The sequence below is a fragment of the Falco peregrinus genome, chromosome 4 (genome assembly GCF_023634155.1).
Source record: "Falco peregrinus isolate bFalPer1 chromosome 4, bFalPer1.pri, whole genome shotgun sequence".
NCBI lineage: Eukaryota > Metazoa > Chordata > Aves > Falconiformes > Falconidae > Falco > Falco peregrinus.
In genome coordinates, this window is record NC_073724.1 from 109,637,285 (window position 1) to 109,664,565 (window position 27,281).

The 27,281-nt window shown below is 39.7% G+C and overlaps 1 protein-coding gene across 8 annotated transcripts; it reads left to right on the forward strand.

The window, feature by feature from the left end:
• The first annotated feature begins 288 nt into the window (after positions 1–288).
• On the forward strand, positions 289–14,182 carry FAM76B (family with sequence similarity 76 member B). 8 transcript variants are annotated; one of them, XM_055802597.1, is made up of 10 exons: positions 289–618; positions 864–928; positions 1,227–1,281; positions 2,760–2,915; positions 4,424–4,614; positions 6,642–6,689; positions 6,887–6,967; positions 7,637–7,772; positions 10,871–10,972; positions 11,591–14,182. In XM_055802597.1, the coding sequence occupies exons 1-10, from the start codon at positions 514–516 to the stop codon at positions 11,678–11,680; spliced, it is 1,029 nt and encodes a 342-aa protein (XP_055658572.1). In that variant the 5' UTR covers positions 289–513; the 3' UTR covers positions 11,681–14,182. The 8 variants fall into 8 exon arrangements, with proteins under 8 accessions (XP_055658572.1, XP_055658574.1, XP_055658577.1 ...); XM_055802599.1 differs by having other exon boundaries at positions 7,640–7,772; XM_055802602.1 differs by lacking the exon at positions 6,887–6,967.
• The last annotated feature ends 13,099 nt before the right edge of the window (positions 14,183–27,281 follow it).

Sequence of the window (27,281 nt, forward strand, 5' to 3'; positions counted from 1 at the left end):
CGCGGAGAGAGGACGGCGGAAGAGGACGAGCTTTGTCACAGAGAGCACCCGAACTCCAGCCAATCGGAAGGCAGAAGCAGCTCAGGGCGGACCAGTTAGCGCCGCGGCCGCGGGGCCACCCAATCGCCGCCCGGCTCAGGGCAGGGCGCCCGCGGCGTGATTGGCGGCGGCGGGAGCGGAGGGGGCGGCGATTGGGCGGTGAGTTTTGAAGGCAGGTTTGGCGCGAGGCGGTGATTGGTTGCCGCCGGAGCCCGAGCCCAGGGCGGAGGGAAGGGCGGGGGGCGCGGGGTGACGCTGATGCCGACACAAGGGGGACGCGGCTCGGCGGCGCGGGCTCAGCGCGGGGCCTAGGGCGGCGGCGGGGCGCGCTCCCCAGGCGCGGCGGCGGCGGAAGGGGAGGGGCGGCGGCGGCGGCTCCCCGGCAGCCCAGGCGGCCGCTCCGGCCCTCGCCCCGGCACCTCCCTCTTCCCCTCCCTCGGCCCGCCCGTGTCCGCCCCGCCGGCCGCGGCGCGGATGGCGGCGGCGGCCGCGGCCGCCGCCCCGGCTCTTTACGCCTGCACCAAGTGCAACCAGCGCTACCCCTTCGAGGAGCTCTCCCAGGGCCAGCAGCTGTGCAAGGTGCGGCGGCGCTGAGGCGAGGCGCGGGCGGGGCCGGGGGGGCAGCGCTGGTCGGGACGGGGCCCCCCGCGCCGGGGCCGGGCTCCCGCAGCCCCAGCCTGCCGGGGCCGTCGCAGGGGGAGGCGCCGTCCCCAGGGGCGGGGGGGCGGCCGCCAGTCCGGCGGGACGCCCCTGGGGTAGCGCCCGGCGGGGCCGGTTTGGAGGCTTTGGCGGAGCGGGGGGTAACGCCGCTCTTCTCTCCTCAGGAGTGTCGGATCGCCCACCCCATCGTGAAATGCACTTACTGCCGGTCGGAGTTCCAGCAGGAGAGGTACGGGAGGGGCCCGCCTCGCCCTGCCGGGACCTGCCCCGGCGGCGGCCGCTCCTAACGGCGGAGCTGACCCCGGTGGGGACGCTGCCGAGGGCAGTCCCGCAGTGCTGCAACCCGCCCGGCCGCTGAGGCGACGCGAGCGGGGCCCTAAACGCAGCCCAGCCTTAGATTCGTCTACTTGCCGCTAACCGCTTACCACGGCGTGTGTTTGCATGTGTGTTTTCCAGTAATTGCATAGGAAAGAATTTCGAGGGGTGTGTTTGTTGCTGAATTCAACATTATGCAATTTTATCTTTAGCAAAACTAATACGATATGCAAGAAATGCGCCCAAAACGTGAAGCAGTTTGGAACGGTGAGTAGGCTCTTGGTTCTAAATATTGAAGTCAAGTTCATGCATGTTTTAAATCAGAAGAAGCTCTCTTGCAACTGATCTTTTGTTTTCGGGAAGAAAACCGAAAACCTTTCAGGAAGGTGATGAAAATTACCGGCAGCTCTTGATTTCCTTCATGGCTTACGGTTTCTTTTTCCAGTTGAAATCGTTGTGGCTATATGTAGCTTAACAGTTAAGAATAACTGCAACGTAGCTATTTGTAGCAAAAGCAATGCTATTTGGCTTTATGTGTGTAAAGTCATTCTTCACATATTCCCAAAAACACATACTTGATGGCACAAAGACCGTTAGCTGTCTGTGTTTTTAATGAGTGGTAAATGTGAGAATCTAATAATACTGCATACTTTGTATTTTTTAAGTCTTAAAAATTTTAAACAGATGTTAATCATATTAAGCTATTAAGTAGAAAAGATTTTATGAGTATTAGCTGTATTCTTGTTACTTTGCATTTTCTCATTGTGAATTGCAGCTTTAGTTCTGTTTAGAAAAAATTTTGTATTATATGAATGCACACATTGTATCCGAGCGCCCTGCAGATACCAGTTTATTGAAGGCATCAAGACGATCTAGTGAAAGAAAAGTGCATGACTTCTATATACTTGACATAAATAGTGTTAGATGAAATTCAGTTTATTTGAGAAACCTAACAGCTGTTGATATGTAGCGGGGCATTTTGTGAATGTAAATGTAAGCTGAACAAAGTACACACTTTCAAAAGCTTAAAATATAGCAAAATGAAGTGCAAGAGAGAGACAACAATGCTTTTTATCAGTAGGTCATCAAAAAAACGGAACAGCATGGAAGATAATCAGCTATTTCTAACCTGTGAAAACTGACAGCAATTTTATTTTCCAGCAACGTATTATTCTAGTTGAGTGTATGATGTAGAAGTTGATAACCTGACCTGATGGTATGGTATCTGCAGTTGTTGTTTGTGTGGGTTTTTAAGTTTCCTGCAGAATTGCAGGAATCAGGATGCTAATCTTGGAGCCATAGGGTTATCAAATCCCTGAGTAGTGCAAAGGAGAGGGACATTATCAGAAACTTCCAGTCTAAAAAAATGGCTTGATTACTCTTCTTTTAAATCTCTTGAAGTCATTTCTTTAGATATGTAGTAAACCTGAGAGAAATTGTCATCATATTTAAAAAAAAAAAAAAAAAAGTAGGCATAGAGGTAAGCAATCACGCTGTATGTGTCCCTTTTGATGACTGTACCTGGGATTTCACAGAAAGTCCAGACTGTTTTTGACCTTTTAAGAATCATCATTTTAGAGGAAAAGTTCAGTACTAAAGATAGAAATGGTAGGAAAAAGGTTCTTGTAAAATAGGTTATTTGAAGTGCTAGTAGTTTAGCAGCATCATTGTGAGTTTTAAAATACCTGTGTTCGTTACAGAAACAGTACATGTATTAACTTCAGTTCAACTTACCTGTTTTTCAGCCCAAGCCTTGTCAGTATTGTAACATTATTGCAGCATTTATTGGCACAAAGTGTCAGCGTTGCACCAACTCTGAGAAGAAGTACGGCCCACCACAGACGTGCGAACAGTGTAAACAGCAGTGTGCTTTTGATCGAAAAGAGGAGGGAAGGAGGAAGGTAGGCTTTGTTTCACAGCTGTAATGGCTTAATGTAACAACAATGTTCCTCCTTCGTAAGAGAAAGATTAACAGGAAATGTATCTGAAGTTCAGTAATATTAAAGTTGCCATTCTTTACAGTATTTGAATTAAATTTCACAACTTGCAATTGTTATGTTAGCTGCTGAGCCACCTTACTTTAAATTAAGTCACTCTTTTTAAAAGTAAGCTTAAGCTGACAGTTGTAGCTGGGGAACAGAGGTTAAAGAGTTGAACAGTTCCTCGTGCTTTGATTATTTTTTATTTTTATTTTCCCATCCATTGGATCTTACATATGTCCATGACTTGAATCTGTCACTCACTCTTCTGATTTGCCTGCCTTGCCTTAAAGTACAGCACCAGAGAGGTAGACTGCTCTGAGCAGCCCCTTCTGTTTTTTTAAATAGCTTTGGTGGTGCCACTTTCTCATTCCAGAAGGTGCTGAGGGGATGACCTCATGTCATGGTTTAACCCCAGCCGGCAGCCAAGCACCACGCAGCCGTTTGCTCGCTGCCCCCCACCCAGAGGGATGAGGAGGAGGATTGGAAACGAATGTAAAACTCAAGGGTTGAGATAAGAACAATTCAATAGGTAAAGCAAAAGCCGCGCACGCAAGCAAAGCAAAGCAAGGAATTCATTCCCCACTTCCCTGGGCAGGCAGGTGGTCGGCCATCCCCAGGGCAGCCGGGCTCCGTCACACGTAACGGTTACTCGGGAAGACAAACGCCGTAATGCCAAATGTCCCCCCCTTCCTTCTTCCCCCAGTTTATATACTCAGCATTACGTCACATGGTATGGAATATCCCTTTGGCTAGCTTGGGTCAGCTGTCCTGGCTGTGTCACCTCCCAGTTTCCCGTGCCCCTCCAGCCCTCTGGCTGGCAGGGCCCAAGGAACTGAAAAGTCCTTGGTTTAGTATAAACATCACCCAGCAACAACTGAAAACATCAATTTGCTATCAGCATTGCTCTCACACCAAATCCAAAACGCAGCACTGTACTAACTACTAAGAAGAAAATTAACACTATCCCAGCTGAAACCAGGACACCTCAAAAGCCTTTTGCCTGAATCCAAGAATAATACTGTTTTTACAGAAGAATTTTCTTGGTACGAGTAACAGTGGACATCTTGATTCTGTCTGGAATACAATGGGTTGAGAGAGAGAGAACATGGTGTCTAAGTTTAAAATGATCTGTCCCTTTAAAAAGTTACTATTACTTCTGTCATACAGAGAGAGTCCAACATTTGCTAAGACCGCTTTCTACCATAACTTTTAAACAACAAAAAGAAATGGAACAAGATTCACTTTGCTAAAAGATAATGTGCATATGTTGGAGATATGCTAGTGCTGTTTTGTACCAAAGAGATGTCTGGATTTTTCCCAAAGGTAACAGATGAAGTGAAACAAAATTTTCTTGCAAATACTGAAGTACATCTTTCTAGTGCAAGTATACTTGGAAAAAAACTCTGCTATGAATTATTTCCCAAAAGGTTGATGGAAAGTTGTTGTGTTGGCTCTGCACATTGTCCTACAAGAGAGTGCTACAGAAGACAAAAGAACAGAGGAAGAGCCTAGGATCTTCACATTCTAACTCCTCATCCTCATCTCTTACTGAGAAAGACCAGCATCATTCAAAACACCATCACCACCATCATCATCGTCACAGCAGCAGTCATCATAAGTAAGTATTTAAAAAACTCAAGTGTTTGTTGGTAACTCTTCCTCCTATGTGTTCTGTTAGTACTGAGATCAAATCAAAGGAAATAAGAAATGCTGTTTAAAACATGGCATCAAAAGCAGCAGCAGAATGTTGTTCTTCCATGTTCTGTCAAATCCCTGTATTCTTACAGTTTGGGTGAAGGGAGGTCAGCATAAAGCAGAAATTCTTGATGATCTTCACACTAGTTGATTTTAAAATTGATAGCAAGTCTAGAAAAGAAACCCATGGAATGGCTACAGAAACAAGTTACTTAAGGATAAACTTGAATTTGGCTTTCTAAGTAGTAACTGCTGTGTGATAACTACTCCTTTACATGCATTTACCATGGGTTAAAAGGTGGTGTATTAGCAGTGAGCACAGGACAGCTACTTTGCTCACTTTAACTTCATCCTGACCTGTTTCTGCACACATACCTGCAGTTGAACGGAGAAGCAGAAGCAACGGTGTGGGATCACCCTCAGTCTAGGACCACTTTGCATCTCTTTGCTAGGTTTATAATCAGATCTTGTTTCTGAGTTCAGGCAGTTTCTGAGTGGCTGTGATACAGCCACAGGAAAATAACACTGTCAGTTCAGTTACTGGCACTGATATTCCACACAGTTTTGTCCCATCTTCTGCAACTTTTCTCAGCATGCTGTCTCTGGCCCTGGCATTTGTATATGCAGGGCGTACCAACCTTAACAGACTTACCCAGTTTATTTAGTCGTAAATACCATAAATTATTTGGTTTTTATAATAGTATTTTATAATTATAGTTTATAACTATAATTATATAATGATTCTTATTTTAATCGGTAGGCCCATGGCAGCATAACTTCAGGACTACTTATTTTATTTTTGTGATGGATAGTAAATACTACTGCTGCAATGGTAATAGCCCTGACCCCAGACACACAAACACTTTAATTCTAAGCTTCACTCCTCTAGGGCATATAATTTTCCATTTTGACTGAAACTTGCCTAAGTGTGACTTAAAGATAGAAGCAAAAGAAGCTGGAATGATACTGGGAATGAGAAGAGAAATACACATACTTTCACTTAAAAAAAGAGAAAAATATGATTTGGGTTTTGAGGAATTTGAAGAAAATTATTCTGGTCATGCAGAGAGTTCTTGTACTTTTTCTGTTCTAAATCTCTGCTGAAAATTGAGTTATAACAAGCCAAATCTAATTTAATGCACATGGCAGAGATACAGTAAGGATTAAAAAAGAAGTTAGCTCTCTACGACAGAATAGAGCTTCTAATATAATGAAGAGTTATAAAAGAAAGTACATCTCTATACAGATCGCAATGTTCCTGGTTTGGCACCTTTTTTCTGTAGGCTGCTAGGGGTCCCCAATAAATATGACTCTTTCCCTGTCCATTTCAGTTATTGTTGAGATGAGACAATAGAAACAACAAGGTAGAAGTACGGATTCTTTGAACTATTTCATTCACTGCGGTCTTCCACATTCTGCCATTCCTATATCGACGCTGTTAGTTGCTTTTGAAATTACTGAAAACAAATAATTGAGAAGAAGCTATTTTCAGGGATCCAAAACTTAACTTTGCTCTTACGCTACCACATAAGCACCGCTTCAGGCAGTGTTCATATGGCAGTATGGGAATCCCAGGAATGCTGCTGTACACCAGCTTGCTGAGTACAAGATTAGCAATATAAAGTTCACAAGAATTGGGAGGTACCAGCAAAAAAGAATTTAGCCGTCAGTCTGGAAGTCTACCCCTTGTGTCTTAGAATAGTGTAAACATCTAGGCAAGAAATATTTCTATAGCATCCTGACATAGTAAGGAGTGGTCACGAATATGACTGATAATACAACTGTCCAGCTGAAAATACTTTATTGTTAACTGTCTTCATTTAAAAAAAACCAAACCCAAAACAAAACAGGGAGGGGGTGTGCATTTTTCTCAAAGACAGATACCATTCACATAAACTTAGAAATAATGGCATGTTTGGTCAGTTACCAAGTACATTTCACATATTTCAGAATCAGCAATCTGAGTCCAGAACAAGATCAGGGACTATGGAAACAGAGGTAAATATGATATTATTTATTAATTTCCTTTTAATTCATCTTGCAGTTTTCACTTAAAGGACTTTTTTTCTTGCATTTCTGGCTAGTCTCTGGCATTCCGGATAGGAGCATGAGTTAGTTATTTTACATGTACCAAATGGTGATATTAGAGAGTTATATAGTATGAGGCTTTAGGTTTACATTTTGTTTGATTTCAGCCATAAATCCTCTGCAGCTATTCAGAATGAAACTCCAAAGAAAAAACCCAAACTGGAATCCAAGCCATCAAATGGAGATAGGTAAAGTTATATTTTTGTAAAGCTGAGCCATTTCAACCAAGTAGAGCACTGATTTGTGGCCAATTGCTTCTTTTTTTTTTTTTCTTTTTTTTTTTTTTGTCTGAAGAATGAGGGAGGTGAAACTATTGTCCAGACAGAGAGATTATTGGGTGGCATCTGAGTGCTGTCAGTCAACTAAATGACTTTATTAGCAGAAAACTGGCAGTGTTTTCCTGCTTTTAAGCTGTCTGGGGCAAAATTAAATAAAGCTTATGTATGAGGTAAGAGTTATCAACAAAACAGTATTCTCTGACATTGGCATTTTGTCAGTTAGATGCAGGGTTTAAGCTGCTGCTTAAAGCTGACCTAGTAAGTAGAGAAGTCTTTGGACCTTAATGTGCAAGACTGAATCTTTATTTTGTCTCTGGCCAAACAGTTGGAATAAAAGTGGCTGTTTCAGTCAAAAGGTATTTGTCCCCCTCAAAGCTAATACTTCATTATATTTCTGCAGGTGTATGTAATGTCTGCCATTAGTAAGGTAATTTGCCAGTTGCATCTATTTCTGTCAGGTACATACTTTTTTTGCATTAGTCCTTAAGGATGTTTGTGGAATTATTATCCAATTGAATTTTTTTTTAAAATACTGTTTTTCTATTGATGTAATAAGTAACTATTGTTTTTTATTTTTAGTAGCTCTATAAATCAGTCAGCAGACAGTGGAGGAACTGACAACTTTGTCCTTATAAGTCAACTGAAAGAAGAAGTAATGTCACTTAAACGTCTTCTGCAGCAAAGAGATCAGACTATTTTAGAAAAAGATAAAAAGGTAAAAGTTGCACCTGCTTAATAAAACTTCATCATTTTGTTTTCTATTTAGTGGACTGCTAACAATGTCAAAATGGTGAGATAAAAAAATTGTACCTAGTTTTTATTTTCTAGTGACTAATCAGATCTTACCATTTAAAGGACAAGTTTGGGACTTTTGTATCATGAATATATTTTGGCTCTAAGTCAAAGAGGAATTCATCTTACCTCACTTGAGCCACCTAGAAGCTAGTCATCTGGTTCACTGTTACTCAGGCTGCATGCCACAGGTGATGGATAAAATGCCAGACGGTGCCTTCTATGAGTTACATATTCTAAACTGAGTGATGGCAAGGATCCTGGATACCTACATAGACTGATGGGCACACACAGTAAGAGGAGGATTAAGAGCAGTAACCATTCAGAGTTTAGCATAGTTTTTGTTTAGTTTTAAATTAAAGCAACTGTAGCCATAATTAATGAATTTATGTCCAAATTTACATACACAATGTATGAAAATTAAGTGTTTGGATTTTAAAAGATTGGTAGCATGTGTAGTATAAGTTGTCACATCTTTGTGGATGGTCAGAGACTAGAAGAAAAGCTGGGATTAGGTGCCTGGCAGTCAACAAAAGTTAAGTGAAATAGGCTCAAATGGCTGCAGTGAAACTCATAGAAGACATACACCCTTCAAACAACCTAACGACTGACAAGAAAAGAGAAATAAACACAAATGCATACTGTGCTCTGCCTTTATTAGAGCTTGTTTGTCTGCCATCTGATTAACTAGATGCTTTTAAGACACTGTAATGGTGGCTCTAGAATTGAATATTCTGTTCAGAATTGAATAGGTTATGGAGTTGTATTAAAAATAAATTTACTGTATTTTCAAGTAAAATTTTGATTATAGATGTATGGCGGCCTGTCAAAATATTGATGGTTAAGAAAGGTTCATTGACCCTGAAAGGAAAACGCTTCCCCTTTTAAACCATGGTTTAGTATCTTAATTTCTACACTTGTGTTGTATAAAGGATATTGAACATTTTTTTGTTTATATCACTGTTATAATATACCTAGTGTTGGAAGTACTTGCTATTTCAAGCCTTTAAGCAGTTAATGTGAAAGAAGTTTGTCAGGGATTCTCTTACATATTTTCTTCAAAGGACAGACGTTAAGGCCCTGATCTCTCTCTCATAAAACTAGTCACGAATCAGTAGGAAATTCACTTAGCTGTTTTTCCGTTTTATCTACTGGGCAAAACTAACAGAATGGTTAGGTAAGGAAATGTCACCTGCTTCTGTGTAACCACTGCAGTAACTTGTTTTGTGCTGTTGCCATAAGGAGAATGTCTAATAATTTTTTATATCCCCACTGCTAAAACTATTTGACCTCAGAGTTCTTTGAACTTAAGGACTCCTTCAGGCACAAATTACTCGCTTTCAGAACGTCACTTACTTTCTTCAGCTGCTGTGGGGTAGGGGAGAAAAGCTGAACGCATCCTACAGTGTTTGTATAGCTGAAAAATTTACAACAGGTTAATGCACTGCAGGGTCTTTTTTTTGACTGTGAGGTAGTAAAGACATTTACTGGAATAAAAGCCTGAGCCAGACCTGTGGGAGAGTCCTGTTAAGATCTTATTCCAAGACTTGTCTAGGGACAGTGTCTGAACAATTTGCAGCGCTCCAAAAGAAAACCTCTGGAATGTGTAACGTATGGCAACAAAAACAACTCAGTACACCAGCTTTACAGACAATCCTCATTAATTATTTTTTGTTAAGGAGGCGAGACCTCAGACATGTCATTACCAGTGCTTACTGTTTGCAGTACTAGCCTTGTTTTGCTTTCTGGACAAAATATTAACGAGACACCAAGACATTACTGTGGGGCCCTGAGGCTTAATCACCAGGAAGGGACTGTAACTTGCTGAATGTTCACAGGTAGTGTGTTTGCTCATCTAGTTGCATACTCTACTATGGTGCAATACAACTGCTAGGTTTGTTTAATATTTGGTTTGTGGTATGTGGTTTTATGCTGGGTACCCTGGAATTTACAACAGCTCTTAAGTACATACCTTGAGCAGCAGACTGTGTACAGTGAGGGGTGTAATATCTTTGTGTCAAGATACCTGCACTTTATTTAGGACGATCTGATTGCCAGTTCTTTTGAATGTTTTGTTTCACTACATGTGATTTGACACATACTAAGGTTGGCAATAGCTGTCTTGGTAGTCATTTTCAGAATGTAGGCTCTGGTTTGTTATAGCGGGCTTCTTTGCTAGCAAAGAGTCTTCATTTCCTGAAAATTCCAGATTTTGAACTGGAGAGGTTCAAAATAGCCAGGTGAATCTGAGATGCTTTGAGGAACTAAACTTTTTAAATAAGTGGTTCCTAAAACTTCTGGGTCCACATACAGCAAACTGTTAGTAGTTCACCCAGCTGTACATGCTTCCAGAAGAAGCTTTCAGCTGCTTGGATAGAAGCGTACATCACAGTTTAGAAACACCTGCCTTGGTGTATGTTGTCTGGATTTGAGCCTGTCTCAGGGGAGACCCAGTGCCAGCGGTACTACACCATACGCTCAGAATTAAATCATAAGTTATTTTAATGGCACATTTCTAATAACACAGTTTAATTCAGTATTGTTGTAGATTGAGAAGCAGTGAGACTCTGGAACGTATACTTCTGTTTAGGACAAATTGTAGCATGAAAGTACACAAAAGACTCCTTTCTGTTGTCTTTGGAAGATTTTCCATGTGTTACCATACCATATAACTGAAGAAACTTAACTGAAGATTGTGATAAGTGACTCTCAGTTGAAAAAACAGCTAAGATTATAAATCATTAGTCTTGTATTTGAATTATTTTTTGTGTTGAGGATTAACCTTCTTTATACCAAGTCCTGAGCAAACAATACAGTTACGGAAGTACCGTTCTTTTCTTCATATAAAGTAAGCATACTTGCATTTCAAGCTACTTCTCAAGTGCTGAGCTGTCAGTATTAAATGGGAAATGAATATAGTGTTTCCTGAGATTCCTAGTGCTTCCATAAAGATTTCACAGGTTGATTAGAAGATGTATGCTGTCGCAGTCCAAGGAATCTTCATAGAATTCGTGTTTTCAGTTGACAGAACTGAAGGCAGACTTCCAGTACCAGGAGTCTAACTTGAGGACAAAGATGAACAGTATGGAGAAAGCTCACAAGGAAACTGTGGAACAGTTGCAGGTGAGTACTTGCTTATCAGTACTTGAGAAATACTTCAGAGGGAGTTACGTATTCTGGCTGTTCACTCACGGCAACGAAATAGTACCAAGTTCCTGAACGGTCATTACCATGTTTAATTTTGAATGCATTGTACAGCGGTTCTGCAGTCAACCGACAATCTCCGTATGAGTTAAACTCACTGTAAGAATGGCTTTCTAACTTCAAGAGATAGAGGTTTGCCTCACATGCTTTCTCAGAGGTTATGTTATTTTTTGTGTCTGTTCTCTGATGCCTAAATCAGTTGTCAGTATGCTGTTGATCTGATTTAAGGGCTCAGTGTTAACGCAGTTGACAGTTAAGTGTCTCTTGTTAAAGCGTACTTTATCAGAAGGAAAGCCTGAATCGCTGCCTCATAAATCACAAACTGAACAGGTACTCAGTGCAATACCTCAGATACTGAATTTTGCAGTACAGGAAATGTGGTTACCTTTTTCTGTTAAAGATGGAATATGTATATCAGAAAGCATATACAAATCTTTGAAAAGTGATCATTCATAAATGCAATGGGAAATTAGTGTATGACACTACTATCTAAGATGTTTCCGTAATTCATAATTATTTTTTTTATCTGTATTTCAGGCCAAAAACAGAGAACTGCTCAAACAGGTTGCAGCATTGTCAAAGGGTAAAAAGTTTGATAAAAGTGGGAGTATACTAACATCTCCTTGAGGAACTGGTTATTCGTGGGGTTTGCTACTCAATGTAAATTTGAGTAATTCTGTGAAGCCCTTAAAATCCTGTGTAGTGGAAAAAATATTTTTGCACACCAGATTAGTTGGCATGTTTCCTACACGTTTTTATAATTAATATGCAGCTTTTTTAGTTACTGTTCAGATGAAATACTTCAACTGGCTTGAAGAATGTTTTTATTTTTTTGATATTGGAAACCTTTTGCCAGCAATAGTATTAACAATTGCATAGAGAACATAGCAGTGCTCTCTCTAAAAGGACAACATGCAATAAAAAAACTAGGTGTACTTTTTACAAAGCAGCAACTGAGTCTTTTAACCTACACTGATGTCAGCCAAAAGATTATGAATCTGCAGTGACACTGAACACTGTTTTTCTGGCAACTGTTCATTTACTTTGTATCAAAATATAAATTTAGAATGGAAATCATGGTGCTCTCAAGTGAAACAAAAAAAAAGGCATATATGTATGTGTAAATACAACTGTAATGGTTATATTCTTAGTTATAACAAGTAATTAGTGTTTTACATTCTTGTGATAGGGATTTACCGAAAGATTATCTATTGTACAGTAACAGAGGCAGTGTGGTTTTTGTAAGATTTACTGTAGATTTTTCTTGCAAGTGCCTTTCTCCAACTGTTTATTTATAGGAATGTTGGTATTTTGTACATAAGGTTTTTATGTTTTAAAATCATGTTTAATAAATGTTTTATGTAAATATAAATGTGTGTACAGAAGAATCTGAAACAAAGATCGAAGTGGCTAGTGCAGTGCTTGAAGCAGCATTAAGAGCTAGCTAATTGATGGACAGTGAGTACTGGCTTTAGGTAACCTTTGTAGCTTGTGTCTGTGAGGTGTAGAATTTTGTTAGTGCTGCTCATGCCAAACACTTCCTGAACAAAAAATGAAATGTTTTTTGCCACACTGGAGTTTAGTGGTTTGTTTATATATTTTTCCCATTTGGCACAACACTGATTTTAATTCCATAGGAGACATTGTACTCCCAATGTTTCATCCTTAATTAGTGATATACACTCAAAGTTTTTAAAAAAATTATTCCCCATTGACTGATTTAATGTATTTAGTAGTAACTTACGGTGATTGTTCTTAATGAATTGCAATTTTTTTATCCCCCAGTAAAGATACACAATGAGAAAAGAGCAGCCAAAACTAATGGTCTTGAAATTAATGGAGTGGATGTGGTGTCAAAGGGTGGGTTGTTTTAATGTTTTGAGTAGATTTTGATTCTAAATTACATCAGTTTAAGTTTAGCTCTGCTCCTAATGGACATTAGTCATATTCAGAAATTTCTATTAAAACATAATTTAGTATACCCCTAGGTCTCCGTTCAGGAAGGTGAGTTACGAATCGGCATAAAGTGAAGTAGACTTACCTAAGTACAGGTTTAGTTCAGCTCTGGGTACTGATTGGTAACAGGGTAACTGCTTATATTTCAGTAAGCTTAATTGTGTAGAATAAGCTACACACCTTTTAATTAAAGAACAAAAATCTAAAGTTCCTTGGCTGTCCACTCACGTACTGAGCAATGAACACCTTTTCAGTAGTTCAAACAAGTTCCAGCAGTGACAGACAACTGAATAATTTGAAAAAATCAAACTGTCTTGTTTCGTATGGTATATGTGTATTTTTACACCCTAAAATCAACTTTGTATGTTTATAAATGCTCTTCTTTTAACTTGCTAAACTAGGGTAGAGAGTGCTGCTATCCTTTGGGGATGTTGGTTGGTTGGGGTTTTTTAGTATACCAATTTATGACTTTCATTAATTCAGAGTTAGTATTTTGATAATTTTTTTTTCTAAATTGAATGGTGACCCATGTTTGTTGAAATTCATTTTAAAATACAGAAATGCATAGCAAATTGAAATGTTTGAATTAAGATTATTTAGTGATATCTGTTCAAGCTGCAGTAAGGTGTTCCGTTTTAAAGCAGCAACCTGAATTTCTATATTATAGATGTGATTGACTTTATAAATCACAGTCTGAAAAAAATTTTAGGGGCTTCAAAGTGTTTGGTTCTAATTAAAGACCTGTGGGTTTTCTTCCATATTCTCATTTTTAACATGAATTTTTTGAAAGTTATAAACTAGCCAACTGAATCCCAGTCCTGAAAATAATGTCCTGGAGCTATAAATTATTGACATAATAAACTGATGTTCTTTAAATGTGGATCTGCAAGGAGATTGTTGTACTGTATTGTGTGTTTTAGCCTGTTTCCAGATGTTGATTAGCATTGACCAGTAAATGGCCGTTTTGGCTCGAGTTATTTATGTATTTTAAGCCTGTGAATATTGCAGCCCCCTTTTAGATAGTATGTCTAAATAAGTGTTCTGCAGTGAAAGCTATTCAGCTGTCCACATGTATAGATTATTGAAATACTGTACTGGCACACATCTGACCGTTGACATTTTGTACCTTTTCTAAATCCAATGTTTCACAATAAAATCTTGTCAAAACATTAATTTGTCCTTTAAAAATTATTCAGAAATTCATATGTCATGTTAATCCTCCACACTGTCACTTGCTAAAAGTCTGTGGCCAAAAAAGGGAAGAATTTCATATTTGCATTTAGTATTTAGATTTCTGGGAAGATTAGACACCCTGGGCTGCCTACAAATTTTGCCAAATTAGAGCTTCAGATTAATTTTTCTCAAGAAAATATTTTGGTTTTCTACAACAGGCTTATAAATCATAGAAATATTTTCTTGTAGAGAAGAAAAAAAACCCTTAAGGTTTAACTGAAATTTAGTGACATTTAATAAAGCCTTCAGCAGCTTTTTATATGCTGATTAACATCAGCAGTCGTGTTTAAAAGTATCTGAATTTCAGTCTTAGGCTGTTAACCATAAGGTTGTTCTTCTGGTACATACATTGTGTACATGTAAGGTGATTCTGAGATTGGAAGTGACATTGATAATTTTTATCAATTAAAACAGGGAGTAAGATTCCGTATCTTTCTGGCCAAGGCAATTATCTAGAAGTGGGGAATCCTCGAGTTTCAAAGCCCTGCTCTTAAAACAGTGTATATTTTATATTAGGTATAGTGATTAATAATATGCTATTTTAATATTGAATTTTCTTAGCCTCATTTTAATGCAAATTTGCAATGGCTTTGTTGAAGCCATTTATTTTTAAAGCCGAGAGCAAGTCAAAACCATGTGTGGTACTGAGTTTAAATATTGCTTCAGTGTGACACACGCAAAACTGGTATGACTGGCCATGTAACAGATTGACTCCCTGAAAGAGGTTTGCATCATTTGAAGCAAATTTTCTTAAAGGAGATTTAAATTGTTAACAGCCTATGTATAGGCACTTAGGGAGTTCTTAGTGGTCTTCAGTATCTTCAGAAGCTCTGAATCCACACTGAATTTTTTGAAAACACTGAAGTGTGTGATTGCAAACTATAATCTTGAGTAACTTTTGAAAATGAAGTAAAAGCTGTTCATGTCATTTTTGTTCCTTCAAGTGAGTTACTAAAAGGTGGGTTCAATTGAAAATACTGCAATAGAAGATAGATTTTCTCATATATTATGTGCAATTCCTTTAGTTTTCCTCATGGAAAAGGTATTGATACATAAAATGACTTCTGTTGAATCCCACAGGAGAAGTAGGGGGAATCGGGCAAAGGGATTATTGAGGTGGAAAGAGGAGATGTCTGAGGTGTCCCTGGGGGAAGGAGGAGGGTAATGGAGGTGTAAGGGCTAATGGGGAAGAGAAACTTCTGAGATACCAAGTTACTCATTTAAGCAATGTACTGAATCACATAGCTGTGGGTTTTTTTCAAGACTCGTCATCTGTGTATGTTCAGAAATGGCAACTCTTTCAGGTAAAATGCAGCATCGCTTAAGGGAGTTTTTTGTTTGGCTTTCTTTTAAAGCTACTACAGTCCACCTTCAAGAAATCAACAGATTAAAGAGCTTGATTAAATTGAAACACAAAGACATGCAATGTGAAATCCATCTTGCAAGCAGTTAGTCATGCCGTTTAGGCCTAGGAAAAAAAAAAAAAAGGGAAAACTGTAACAGAGCACTGTATACCATTGCCCCAGCTGGGTAATGGTGCAAGTCTCAACATATGACTCGAGCTTTCTGTCTGTTCTCATGCATTAGACAGAAATTGTCCTTGAAGTTATGTCACCGAGGCATGAATCATTGACATTTTCCCTTGCTTTAACCCAAACAGAAAGCATGTCTGGATTTGCCCATTTACCTTTAAAAATGTTCATTGTAATATGCTGGCGCTGTTCTAACTGACCTTCTTGCTCCTGGGAATTTCTCTGCAGTGTCTCCTCCTGGTGTGTAAAGGCAATTCTGCATTTTCACTGAAGGGATTTAAGTACCACGAATGCTGGTGTGCTGAGCAAGCCAGGTGAAAGTAAACATTTGTAGGGTGTTGGTTTTCCTTCTACTAAGGCTTTCTGACTCTGGGAGTACTTGGATGATTTATTTTTGTCAGTTGGAAAACGGGCATTCAAGCTTCTGAAGAATACCAAAGGCTGAAGAAAAACCTGCATCATCTTGGTGTACCAAAGGTCAGTCTTAGAGGCATGAGCAGAACACTGCTTTTATAGTGATTTGTTTTGATTGCAGAAGGCTTATGGACAAACAAAAATAAACCGGACCAACAAATAGGTCAGAGCTGCTTTGGACCACAATGATCTTATTAGAGGCTGGGTGACAGGAATGTGTTGTGTTCCTACTATGGCTTCTGCAGGTATTAGAATTTGCAGCCTAAGTTGATTTTTACTTCCAGTTGTACCCCCTTCCCCCTTTTTTAGTAACTTATAGCAATTTATTTTGAACTGAATGCTGAAAACCTGAAGATGTTTTCCCTTATCTGATTCATAAAAGATGCAGCACGTTCACAGTTTATCCTCTATCAGGTACATCAACTCATGTCTTTTCATTTCATGGAAATCTTGAAGGTCAGTTGTATTTATAGATGTTCCTTTGGAAAAGTTTTAGACTTTCTTAGACAACTCTTTGTATAGTGGTTTACTTTTTGCAGAATCACAGGTTAATTTTCCCTGACATTAGTATGCTCAAAATTCCGCTGCAGCATAAATGATAGAATTATTTCCTAGAATGTTTTTGTCCAGCCATGGTCAGCTCTTGAAAATACTGTGTGACTCTATTGATTAGAATACAAGTTACAAAAATTTATTATTAACTAATAAAAATGTATTGAACTAATTTACTAACAGAAAATTGTCTTTTTCAGGTACAGATTATTCCTCTTGTGGGTTGTGAATATAAACTGAGGCATTTTCCTTCATTTAAGGAGAACTGTACCACTTAAATTAGGGTGTTTACAGGTATGATGTAGTAGAACATGAAAAACCTTTCAAAAAGGGAAAGAATTGTAGGGCTGTATTTTCTAGAATAATTTCACTCTCTGCTGAAAGGCTGACACGTTGATCCAGCTGACTGCACAGAGGCAGTCCAGTAGCACTCATGCAACCATACAACTTGTTGCAGTGCTGTAGTTGCACAGCCGGTTTCCAAATGCAGCTGGGAAGAACAATTGCAACCATTCCTTCAGGATCTACAAGAATTTGCTTGCTGGTCACTTACCTGACTTGGGGTGCAGCATTCTTTAAAGTTAACGTAGTGCAAGGTACCTTTACATCTTACAACTATAACATCCACAAAAGTGGAGTGAGCGCTGGATTCTTCCTCTTACTGGAAAGGCATGAGTTTTTCTTGCATAAAAGAACCAAATTTCTCTGCAAGGTGCAGTTGAAACTTAATTCCTGCATTCCTTGGTGGAAGATACATTAGTCTTTCTCCTGTAGTAATTCTGCTCCAATTTTTAGGGTTTGATTGGTAGCCCATAGTGCTTTTTCCTCTTGTTTTGCGTTAAAGGTAAGAATACATCAAGATTTTTTTTCAAAGCAAACACACCTTTGGATCTTGTTTACCAAAAGTGATGGAACAAACATCTTCCCTCACTTCTTAAATGCTAAATTTGGTAAAACAGAGCCAAATAAGAATGGCTGCCTACATAAATTTAGCCACTAGATGCTGCTTAAACCACACAGTTTCTCAGAGGTGTATGGTTGTGTATGCTTTCTGCGCACCATCCAGCATCCACAGCGGATAGCTTACAACACTGATGCTAAAATGAGAATATCCTAAAGAAGGAAATAGTTGCAGTTTGGAATATATTTCAGAAAAATTGAAATATACTTTGGAAAATTAAGCATAGTGGTATTAAGCGTGTTTATTATAGTTAAATATTTTAAAAATATTTGGAACTATGTTGTGTTTTCTCTGATTGCTTTACTTTAAGAAAGAAAAATCCCCATTTTATAGGTCAGGAGGCTGACCCATGAAATGATGCAGCTTGACTGCTGTCACACAAAAGGCATTGTTAGAATTGAAAATAGACTCCAGGACTCCCCAAGTAATGAAGACAGAGTATCTTTTTCCTTCAAAGGAGCTGCTACGGATAAGTTAAAGTCTTCTTTAGTCACCAGAGATGTCTAATAAATCTGTAGCATTAGTTAGATGATTTAGCATCTGAACCTTAGAAACCATTATTGAATGTAACTGGTTTATTCATAGTATGGATAGCAACGGAAGGGTGAGAAGAATATACTTTTGACTTGGAACAGTAAGGTTTAAGGCTTACTGTTTTCCTCTTTCTTTGAGTCTGATGCACTTATACAGATTTTTCCCAGTCTGGTTCTGTTAGCAGATGTGTTTGAAACCTTTGACTTTCTAGTGAGAGAGTTCTCATCACTATTAAAATTCAGGCTGTTTTTAACAAGTAATTGTAGTAGAGGGGAAAAGTGTTTTCATTTGTATGTTCTATAGCCATGTTGTGTATTTCTATATTCTGTGAGTAATCTTAAAGGTGGAAGACCCAGGGAACTACGAAGTGGTCAGCTGCTCAGTGCAAGAGAGGCATGGACATACTGGAGAGGGTCCAGTGAAGGGCCATGAGGATGATGAAGGGACTGGAGCATCTCCCTCTGTGAGGAAAGGCTGAGGAGGCTGGGGCTGTTCAGCCTTTAGAAGGCTCAGGGGGACCTTACAGCTCTAAAGACCTGAAGGGAGTGTGCGAGGAGGACAGAGCCAGGCTCTTTTCAGTGGAGCCCAGTGCCAGGACCAGAGGCCATGGGCACAAACTGAAACACAGGAGGTTCCCTCTGAACATCAGGAAACACTTTTTTAATGCAAGGGTGACTGAGCACTGGCACAGGTTGCCCAAAGAGGTTGTAAAGTGTCCATCCTTGGAGATACTCGAAAGCCATCTACCTCGACATGATCCTGGGCAACCAGCTCCAGGTGGCCATGCTTGAGCAGAGGGCTTGGACCGTTGGACCAGATGACCTCCAGATGCCCCTTCCAACCTCAGCTGTCCCGTGACTCTGCAAGCTAAACAGGGCAAACATCTTTCCCTTCATCTATTAAAAGACAGTATTTTGTTGTGGAAAAAATAGGTAAGCAACATTTTAATGTTTGCAGTTTTTCCCTCACTGTGTTCAGTTCATTTGAATAGAGCAGGAAAAAAAACAACCAGGAGTTTTTGTCATGGCGATTCACCTGTTAGGCAGAGCGTTGCATTAGTGAAACATCTTAAATTATGCGGGTGATGGTTACATAATCCTCAAGGTAGTTTGCTGAGTTTGTAAAATAAATACTTTTTCATGAAGAGGCATTTCTATAAGCTATTTTTGGTATCAAATTTCAGATAAACAGAGCAGGGAGCAGTAATTTCCATCTATTTCTTTCCTGTTAATCTGTTGCGAGCATGATATAATTCTTATAGTATGCACAATCGGAAAGTCTGTTTGAAAATAGTAAAGTTCCCAAGAGTACTTATCTTGCTGTCCAAATCTTTAAAACCCCTTGGCATTATTTTCTTTCTGTTTAGTAACAGCATTCTAAATAAGTTTGGTATGAAGCATGTAGGACATCAAGAATATGTATAGTTTTGTGGTGTCTTCCCTTTATCTGTAGCCGTATGTCTTACCATTTATTAAATGTGTATGGTTGAAGCAGAGTTGTGTACCACGTGCAGCATGTATCCCCTGTCTTTAGTAAAGCCTCAAACACTGTACTTTTAAAGCAACTTGTGTTTTCTTAAAAGAGGTTTTGGATCAGGCCTTGTGTATTAATTAAAATTATTTTGCGTGTGCATCGAGATCGTAAGTCCTGTAACTCAGGCTGTATTTTGGAACTGTGTTTATACATAATATGGTTATGTATTTTTAGTTGGTGTATTCAATTAAAAAAGCAAACTGAAGAGTAGTTCCTCACTTCTTTCCTTGTGTTGGGAGAATAGTGTCCCGCAGCTGAAAGAGGAATACAATTTTCCTGAAATTTGGTGCTGTGACATGAACAGGTGCATTTTTTCCCCCTGAAAAGTATCTTTGCAACAACTCACAGAACATTATTTCTGAGTGAAAATACGAATAGGGATCATAGCAAAAATCAGATAGCATCTTCATCCATTTATAATGCTGTCATACATAACATTTTAAGTTGAGTAAACTAGGTGATGGTGGAAAAAAAAAAGATAAGTAACCCAGATCATTTTGAAAAGCAGTAAACAGAAATGTTGTGGTGATTCAGAGTGCACTCATAAACTTGTTTCTACTGTCAAGATTGCTATCAGGCTGATAAACACGGTTTATTGCACAAAACCAAAAAATTGGTATGTTTTCCAAAAAGGCAAAACAACATGTTTTTCATTCTTGGACTATAGTTAGGAACACAGATATTGATATATTATTTACCAGAATACTATCAGAGCTTATAAAACCAGTAATTTATCTAGCCTAAAAATATCTCTGCTACTTTAGTAGCACATGAAAGAAGTTTTTTGGTAGTTGATACAAAGCAACCTATTGACAGATAAAGTTTTTTTAACCCCATTGGAAGTTTTTCTGTAGCCTAATCTCTTTCTTAAATCTTACTATATGTTGTAATCTTAGTTGTATTTTGTGGCAAAAAGTTCCATCAATTAATTTTATCACAATTTCTGTGATGGTTCTTTTTAATTAATACATTTATTGGCTTAGAATTTAAAGGCTGTAACTCTGGCCACCTGGATCAGCATATTCAGAGATTCTCCTAGCATTTTTTTTCCCACTTAAACTACTTTGTTGCTAATTAGCAGCATTGACTCTTCACAGTAAGATTTGCTCTTCCAGGAGTTAGTAGGTTAGTCACTGTGCATATGAAGAAAAGAAAAAGACGATCAGCCTCTTAATGTAAAATACACTTCTGTCGTCTTGACTTTTGTTCTAGTGCTATTTTTTACCAACAGTAAAAATGCTTAGTTTTGAGTGCTGGAGCTACTGAAAGAGCTCTTCTGGCCCTCCCTGGAGTGACCCTTGTCTCCCATTCATCCTACCTACTGGGCTGGCTGAGGTCCAGCCCATGTTCACCTATGGTCGTTCTCCAAGAGGCCAGCAGATGTTGTACACATCAAGCCACCACATGTTACGTCATGGTAGAGCGTAAGAGAGGGAGAGTGAAAGGGGTCTTGCTGTAATGGAGGGGTGAGCAGATCAGAGTCCCCATGCTTACTGGGTGGTGAGAAGATGCACTACAGTAGTGGTTCCCGACACAAGGTCTAGAGCCCCATGGTCATATCTAAGTAGTTTGGAGCTAATCTGCAGAAGTACAGTGCCTTTGCCGTGTTTCCAGTTGTGCATTTGTTAGTGAGCGTACAAAGTCTTCATGATTGACAACACTGTAAAATCCAGAAAATTTGGAAGTACTGCTTCAGAAAGAGCTCTGTTTTCTTAAGCACGGGATAGGGAGTTAGAATTGCTGGCACTCATCCCGGTGAGGATTTTCTGTCTCAGTCCCTTTGTCCCTTGAAAGGGTGTTAAAAGGTATGTGTCGGCAACAACCACTTACTGACGGGCAGTCAGAAGATGGAGGCTTTGAGGGAGCAAATATGTGAGGCTCACTGGAGAAGGAAGAGGCAATGAAGAAGGTAGTGCAGCGAGGAGGAGAGCAGACTGTTCAAATTGTGTCTTCATTTGCTAGTGTTAAGATCAAGTTGCGGTATTTTCAATGACCAGTCCTACCAAAACAGACTAAACATCTCTAGCACATTCTTAAGGCCCTTCATAACGCCCAGATTAGGAGGACAGTCAGTCTAGGCTTCCCATCAGGTTACCAGATTCTTCTAGTGAGCAATTTAGCGTAAAAAAAAATGAATTTTCACATTTGTCCTCTGGATGAGCCTATTTCGCATCATTGTATATGGGTCTTAACTTCCTAACAGAGGAAGTGTGAATGCTTTTAGGGTAACTTTTCCAAAAGAAGCCTCAGTTTGACTTATTTTTTGGAAGTTTGCTGCACGTGTAAATTCTGGCCAGAGCATGCTCAGGTATATTACCTCCTGTATTCCTGCAGGAAATCCTTGTTTCTTTTCATTTTCCCAGTCTTTCAAGATGCAATTGCACTCATGGATGCAATTCCCAGACTTAAAGGCAGAATTCTATGCCCTGCTGGCCCTATAATAAGGCTGCTGATCAGACTTGGGGGAGTGGGAAAGGGGCGAGGAAGTAATGAATAACTCCATGTAAAATGTATATAAACATTATATTTAATCGTAATTACATAATACACTGTATTAATACAAAATATTATTTAATATCTATTACATAATGTGTATATATATATGTATTTTAATATCTATATGAAATGTCCGGTTACCTGTCTTTTCTCTCACCCAGTGCAAAGCTGGTGGGATCAGTACTGTGGGTCCTAGTCGCGCATTCTATCCTTTATAGACTTATTTTCTTTTAAAATCAGAGTAGCTCTTTCCACTCAGACCACCTCTGATCAGTCTTTACACTTCAGTAAGATTGGTTTGAAACCTAAATGGGTGGAATAGGGAGCGGAGAGTGGTTTGGTTTTGAAGGTTGTGGTCGGGTTTTTTTTGGTTTTTTTTTTTTGTAAATACCTCATTTCCAAACACAAACCTGTCATCCAATGCAAAGTCTCTGTTCCTCCCCATAGCCAAGGAGGGACTGGGTCCTGTTTATTTTCCTGTCCTCTCTAACAAACCTCATGTTAATGACAGTTCCCACTCAACACTTCCAAAACAATCCCTTGATAAGCCTCCTCTGGGGCACCTCCCCAGTTAAGATGCAAATTGGTAAGTGCTGTGAGGTTTAAGCTCTCAATGCATAGGTGACCGCTTAGGTAAAAGTGAGAAATACACATGTAAAATACATCTAAGAGAATTTATACACCTCAAGTTAATATTTTACAAGTAGAAGCAGTATTTATTAAGCCAAATCAATCTCAGATCTCTAGTATAGCAAAAAAATAGATAAGGCAACCCCGAATGGAGCAGAGAAGGCAGGCTAACCACTCTGCCAAACACAGTTATTTCATTTCCTATATGCCCCAAGCATGCTAGCTCACAGTTAACTCATACCTTTGTTTTTAAGGGAGCTTTTACTGAATATAACTTACTGTTTTCCACTTGGTACCTTCCTCTTATTTCTGCAAATTCTCCATGATCAATTTGTTCAATTTAAAATAAAGACGTGAGCAACCTTTCGCCTGCTGATGTGCAGCTGCTGGGTGTGATGCTGTGGTCCTAAGTAACACAAATTCAGTATCACTGTATCAGCTAGTAGCCGAGCTTGTGTACTTCAGAGCATTTCTGCTTTCTGCTCTGGGATACAAAACATCATATGTGTTTTGCAGTAGTAACATATTTCCAGCCATCTGTAATTGCCTCCTACTTGCATATGCTTAGTCACTGCACACAAACATACACCTTCTGCTGAACTTTAGAATTATGCTCCCCTCTAGTAAAGCTCATTATGTTTTTAGCCGTATGGTATTCTACAAAGCCTCTTTTTACAACATTAGAGCCCCGGTAATCCAGATTTGCCTCCAAGGAGGCCAGAGGAGATAATTTAACCAAACCATTATTGTAGGTACTTACTTTCTCATGTGATCCAGCGACATTTTGATAGAGGTTTTGCTGTTGTCATCAGTTTTGCCAAGTAGATGAAAACATGCTAGTATAAAAAAAAAAATATTAATGAATTTATTATTGGGAGGGCCAAAACATCATCACAGAAATACTCTAAACCAACACAATTAATAAATTAATAAATTTTTTATTTCTCCTATATTTTTAATGTAGGTCTTATATGATCCTTCATGCTATTGCTAGGCTAATACTTCTCAAAATCATGGAGTGCTCAAAGGTGTACTCACCTCTCCCCTCCCATCACCAGCTGGAACCCAGATTGGTTGCCTGTTCTTATCTTGTCTATGAGTCTGGTTTTTCCCGAAGTGGATGTTTGGCAGGAGGTTTTTTTGCCTGCCTCTGAAGGTGTGAGGCTCATGACGAACTAGATTTCTGCTGGCAGTGATTTTTTGAGTTTATTGGCAAGTCTACTGTCCCAGGAAGTCTGCCTCCTCCTGCTGCAGCGTTTGATCATTTAGCCAGAACATAGCTCCCTGGCAGCCACTGTTTTCTTAGGGAGAGGTTGGTTGGGTCAGTGATTTCCAGGGCCTTGAAGCTGAGGAAGCACACTGCCCCTGGTGTCCTCCTTCTTCAAACGTCAGCCTTCAGGACACGGCAGGATGGAGCCAAACGCCAGGCTGATGTACTTTGGGAAGCCTGTGTCTCCTGAACAGATGGCTTCCCGGGATATGAACCAACACTTACAAGTGGGCAGTTTCACCCTGAAACAGGGATGAAATGGGGATGACATTAGCCTTCTAATAAAAACTAGTTGTATTTGAGGAGGGAGAGCAAGTCTTGGAAAGTTGACTCACTTCTAGCCAAGACAGGATCCCAGAAAAGGAACCAGAGGCTGACAGCCAAGGTATTCTTGTCAGAATCACAGCCATTTGGAAATCCCAGAAGTAGTGAGGAATGTCAGGGTGCACACCGTCTAAAGGATTTAAGGATTTTTTTCTCCCTCACAGTTTGTTAGCATGGAGCTTTTTAAAAGAACTTCCTTTCCCTTCTAAATTACTTTTCTATCACTTCCCTATTCTTCCAATGCATGCCATTTTACAATGGTCTAAGAAAAGCCATTGGAAGTGTGTGCAGTTGAACTGCGAGTGGCATTTCAGTCCGTGCTGCTGCATAAACTCTTCCAGCCACGACCCTGTAGGGCTGAGCTTGCAGGGGAGCGATGTGTCAGCTACACAGGCAGAACTGCTATCCAGGGGTGTCCTGAGAGAACTCCATGAAACCACTGCTATGAAGTCTTGCTCTTCTTTCCCACTTCTGGCAAAAGAAGTAGCTAAGTCCACGATCAGTTATGTCAAATAGAGCAAAAAGGTTTAGTAGCTTCATTAAGGATTTATAGTATCTGTTCATGACAAAGAGGAAATCTATTGCTGCTGGCTGCTCCTGTTTGATCCACATCCTGGCTTTGTGAGAAAGGTCCAGTGTGTTGACTATGTCCAAAAAGAGTTGGCAGGCTTCCTCAGGAACAGCCTGCACACTTCTACAGGAGGAATATCACTGCGTGCTGTATCCTGCAGGTTGAATTACATTCTATGGAAAAAAAATTACTCCCTATCAAATCAGAACCGCTTCATAAGAAGGTATTTTAGTAGCTGGTTTATGCAACAAAAGGTTGTATCAGGCAGAAGTATATGGTCCTGATGCCCAGAGACAAAGCAGCTGTGTAACTCTGCAGCAGGTGAGCCTGCCTGGCTGCTTGCACCGCTGTGTCAGAGCTGGAGCCTGCACAAGGGAACCTGAGAGCGTGCACGGCTGGGCACGCGGGAGACAAGCTCAGCCTCCCCATCACTAGTGTAAAATCTGGAACTGTTTGTTCTTTTGATGAAGCCGTACTCCAAACTCTTCATCCTTGCTTCAGTTCTTTACCTCGGCAAATAGCTCTGCCCTATGAAAATACGTTAAGTAACGTGAGATGGTCAAGCATAAAAGTAATGGGGAACACAGAAGTACTTCAATGGCTAAATAGAGAATGTCAAAGTTAGGATCCAGATTTTATGTTGATATTTATGTAGAACACGGCAATTATGTTGTGACTTGATTAATATACAAGCCTTTCAGAGAGAACAAGAGCAAAACATCTTGTCTTTAGACTGAGGCTGTAGAAATAATTCTTAAGATGGCAAAAAATAAATGCTTTTTATAAAGCAACAATATAATCAGCTGGCTAAAATAATGAGCTGTTTTGAGAAATTATCAATGGACAAAGCAATCCTAAGGGAATAAGAGGCATTAAGGGAGGAATGAATGCCATGCAAGACAACAACAGAGGGAGTTTCTGGTTGTCCTTCTCTAGGTTTGTATTCATGGATTGCACCACAATTTGTCTGCGGACACTAATTTTGTTTTTATATTCACATCGTGAGACTAGAAAAGCACATGAATAAAGTAGAGTGAACAGAAGATATTGGGGGAAAAAAAATCAGTAAACACAGCTATTTTAGTAAACCACAAGTCCTCAGACTTGATACATACAAGGACAGAGAAGCGTAGGAAGTAAAAGAAGTAGAACTCAGTGAATATCTGACATTCTCTTTTCATTACAATGGGGGAAAATCATTTAACAAAGCGGGAGGAAAACCTACAGCTTTGACAATTAACACCTGCAATGTATTTGGAGAAAAAAAGGATTTTCAAAGGTCGGATTAAATCAGATGAGCGTACTGATTAGCCTTAGTCGCTGCTGATAAAGGTAGGAAATTAGAGGGGGGGGGTTAGATGTTTTTGTTACCTTAAAACCTAGCTGAACTACCTCAGAACACTAGATATTAGACACATACTTACTTTCTGTTGTATTATTAAATCTAAAGCAATGGAAGGAAGATTTGAGTTTGATACTGCAATAGTTTTAGGAAAGCTGGATTGCTTTTCTGGTTCCATTGCCAACCTTCTCTGGACTTCACCTCTCGTCTTTTAGTTTCCCTTCTACAGATGGAATTCAGATTACTTTCTCCCATTCTCCCTTTGTCTTCCTTGCCTGTTTAGACTAGAATTGCTCGCACCTTTTTCATGTTCTCCTTTTCCTTCTATTTTTTTCCTATTTGTTGTGGAGAGTAAAAGGAGGATGTCCATTCTCTCCTTCTCTGGGGTGGGTGTGGGAAGAGGTGTTTCCAAGAAGCCTCTGAGAGGAGGGTAGTAGGTGTAGGTTGAACCATCCTGTGAAGGTGGGATCATGGCTGGACAAAGGGACTGGGTTAGAAAGAAGAGATGAAGCCGGAGGAATCTTGTGATTTCCAGCCTGTGTCAGCAACTTCATAGGAATGAGGGGTATTAAAGATCCCCCCTTCTCTTTTTCTGCATGCAGATTTCTCAGTGCACCTCTGTCCTACATCCTCGCTCCTGCCTTTCCCACTGCCTCCCACCCTGGGTCCAGTTGACCTGAATGGTTGAGATTGAATCCATAGTTCTCTTTCCCAGTTTGATTTTTTTAAAAAGCATAGTTGACTCACCTTTGTCTGCTTGTCTAATTAGAGCCCTGAGTGATCAGAGTTTATTACAGCGATGGCTAACATCACACCATGTTATCACTAGAGGTTAAGATATCTGCATGTGCAGAAGTTCCTCCCTGGTCATATTATCAGT

What these genes read in the sequence shown, in the direction of transcription:
- FAM76B (XM_055802597.1), top strand. Translation starts at nt 514, where the DNA reads ATGGCGGCGGCGGCCGCGGCCGCCGCCCCGGCTCTTTACGCCTGCACC. An exon ending in TCGGAGTTCCAGCAGGAGAG is followed by an intron (nt 929 to 1,226) that starts GTACGGGAGGGG and finishes TTTTATCTTTAG; the next exon opens with CAAAACTAATACGATATGCA. An exon ending in AAGCCATCAAATGGAGATAG is followed by an intron (nt 6,968 to 7,636) that starts GTAAAGTTATAT and finishes TTTTATTTTTAG; the next exon opens with TAGCTCTATAAATCAGTCAG.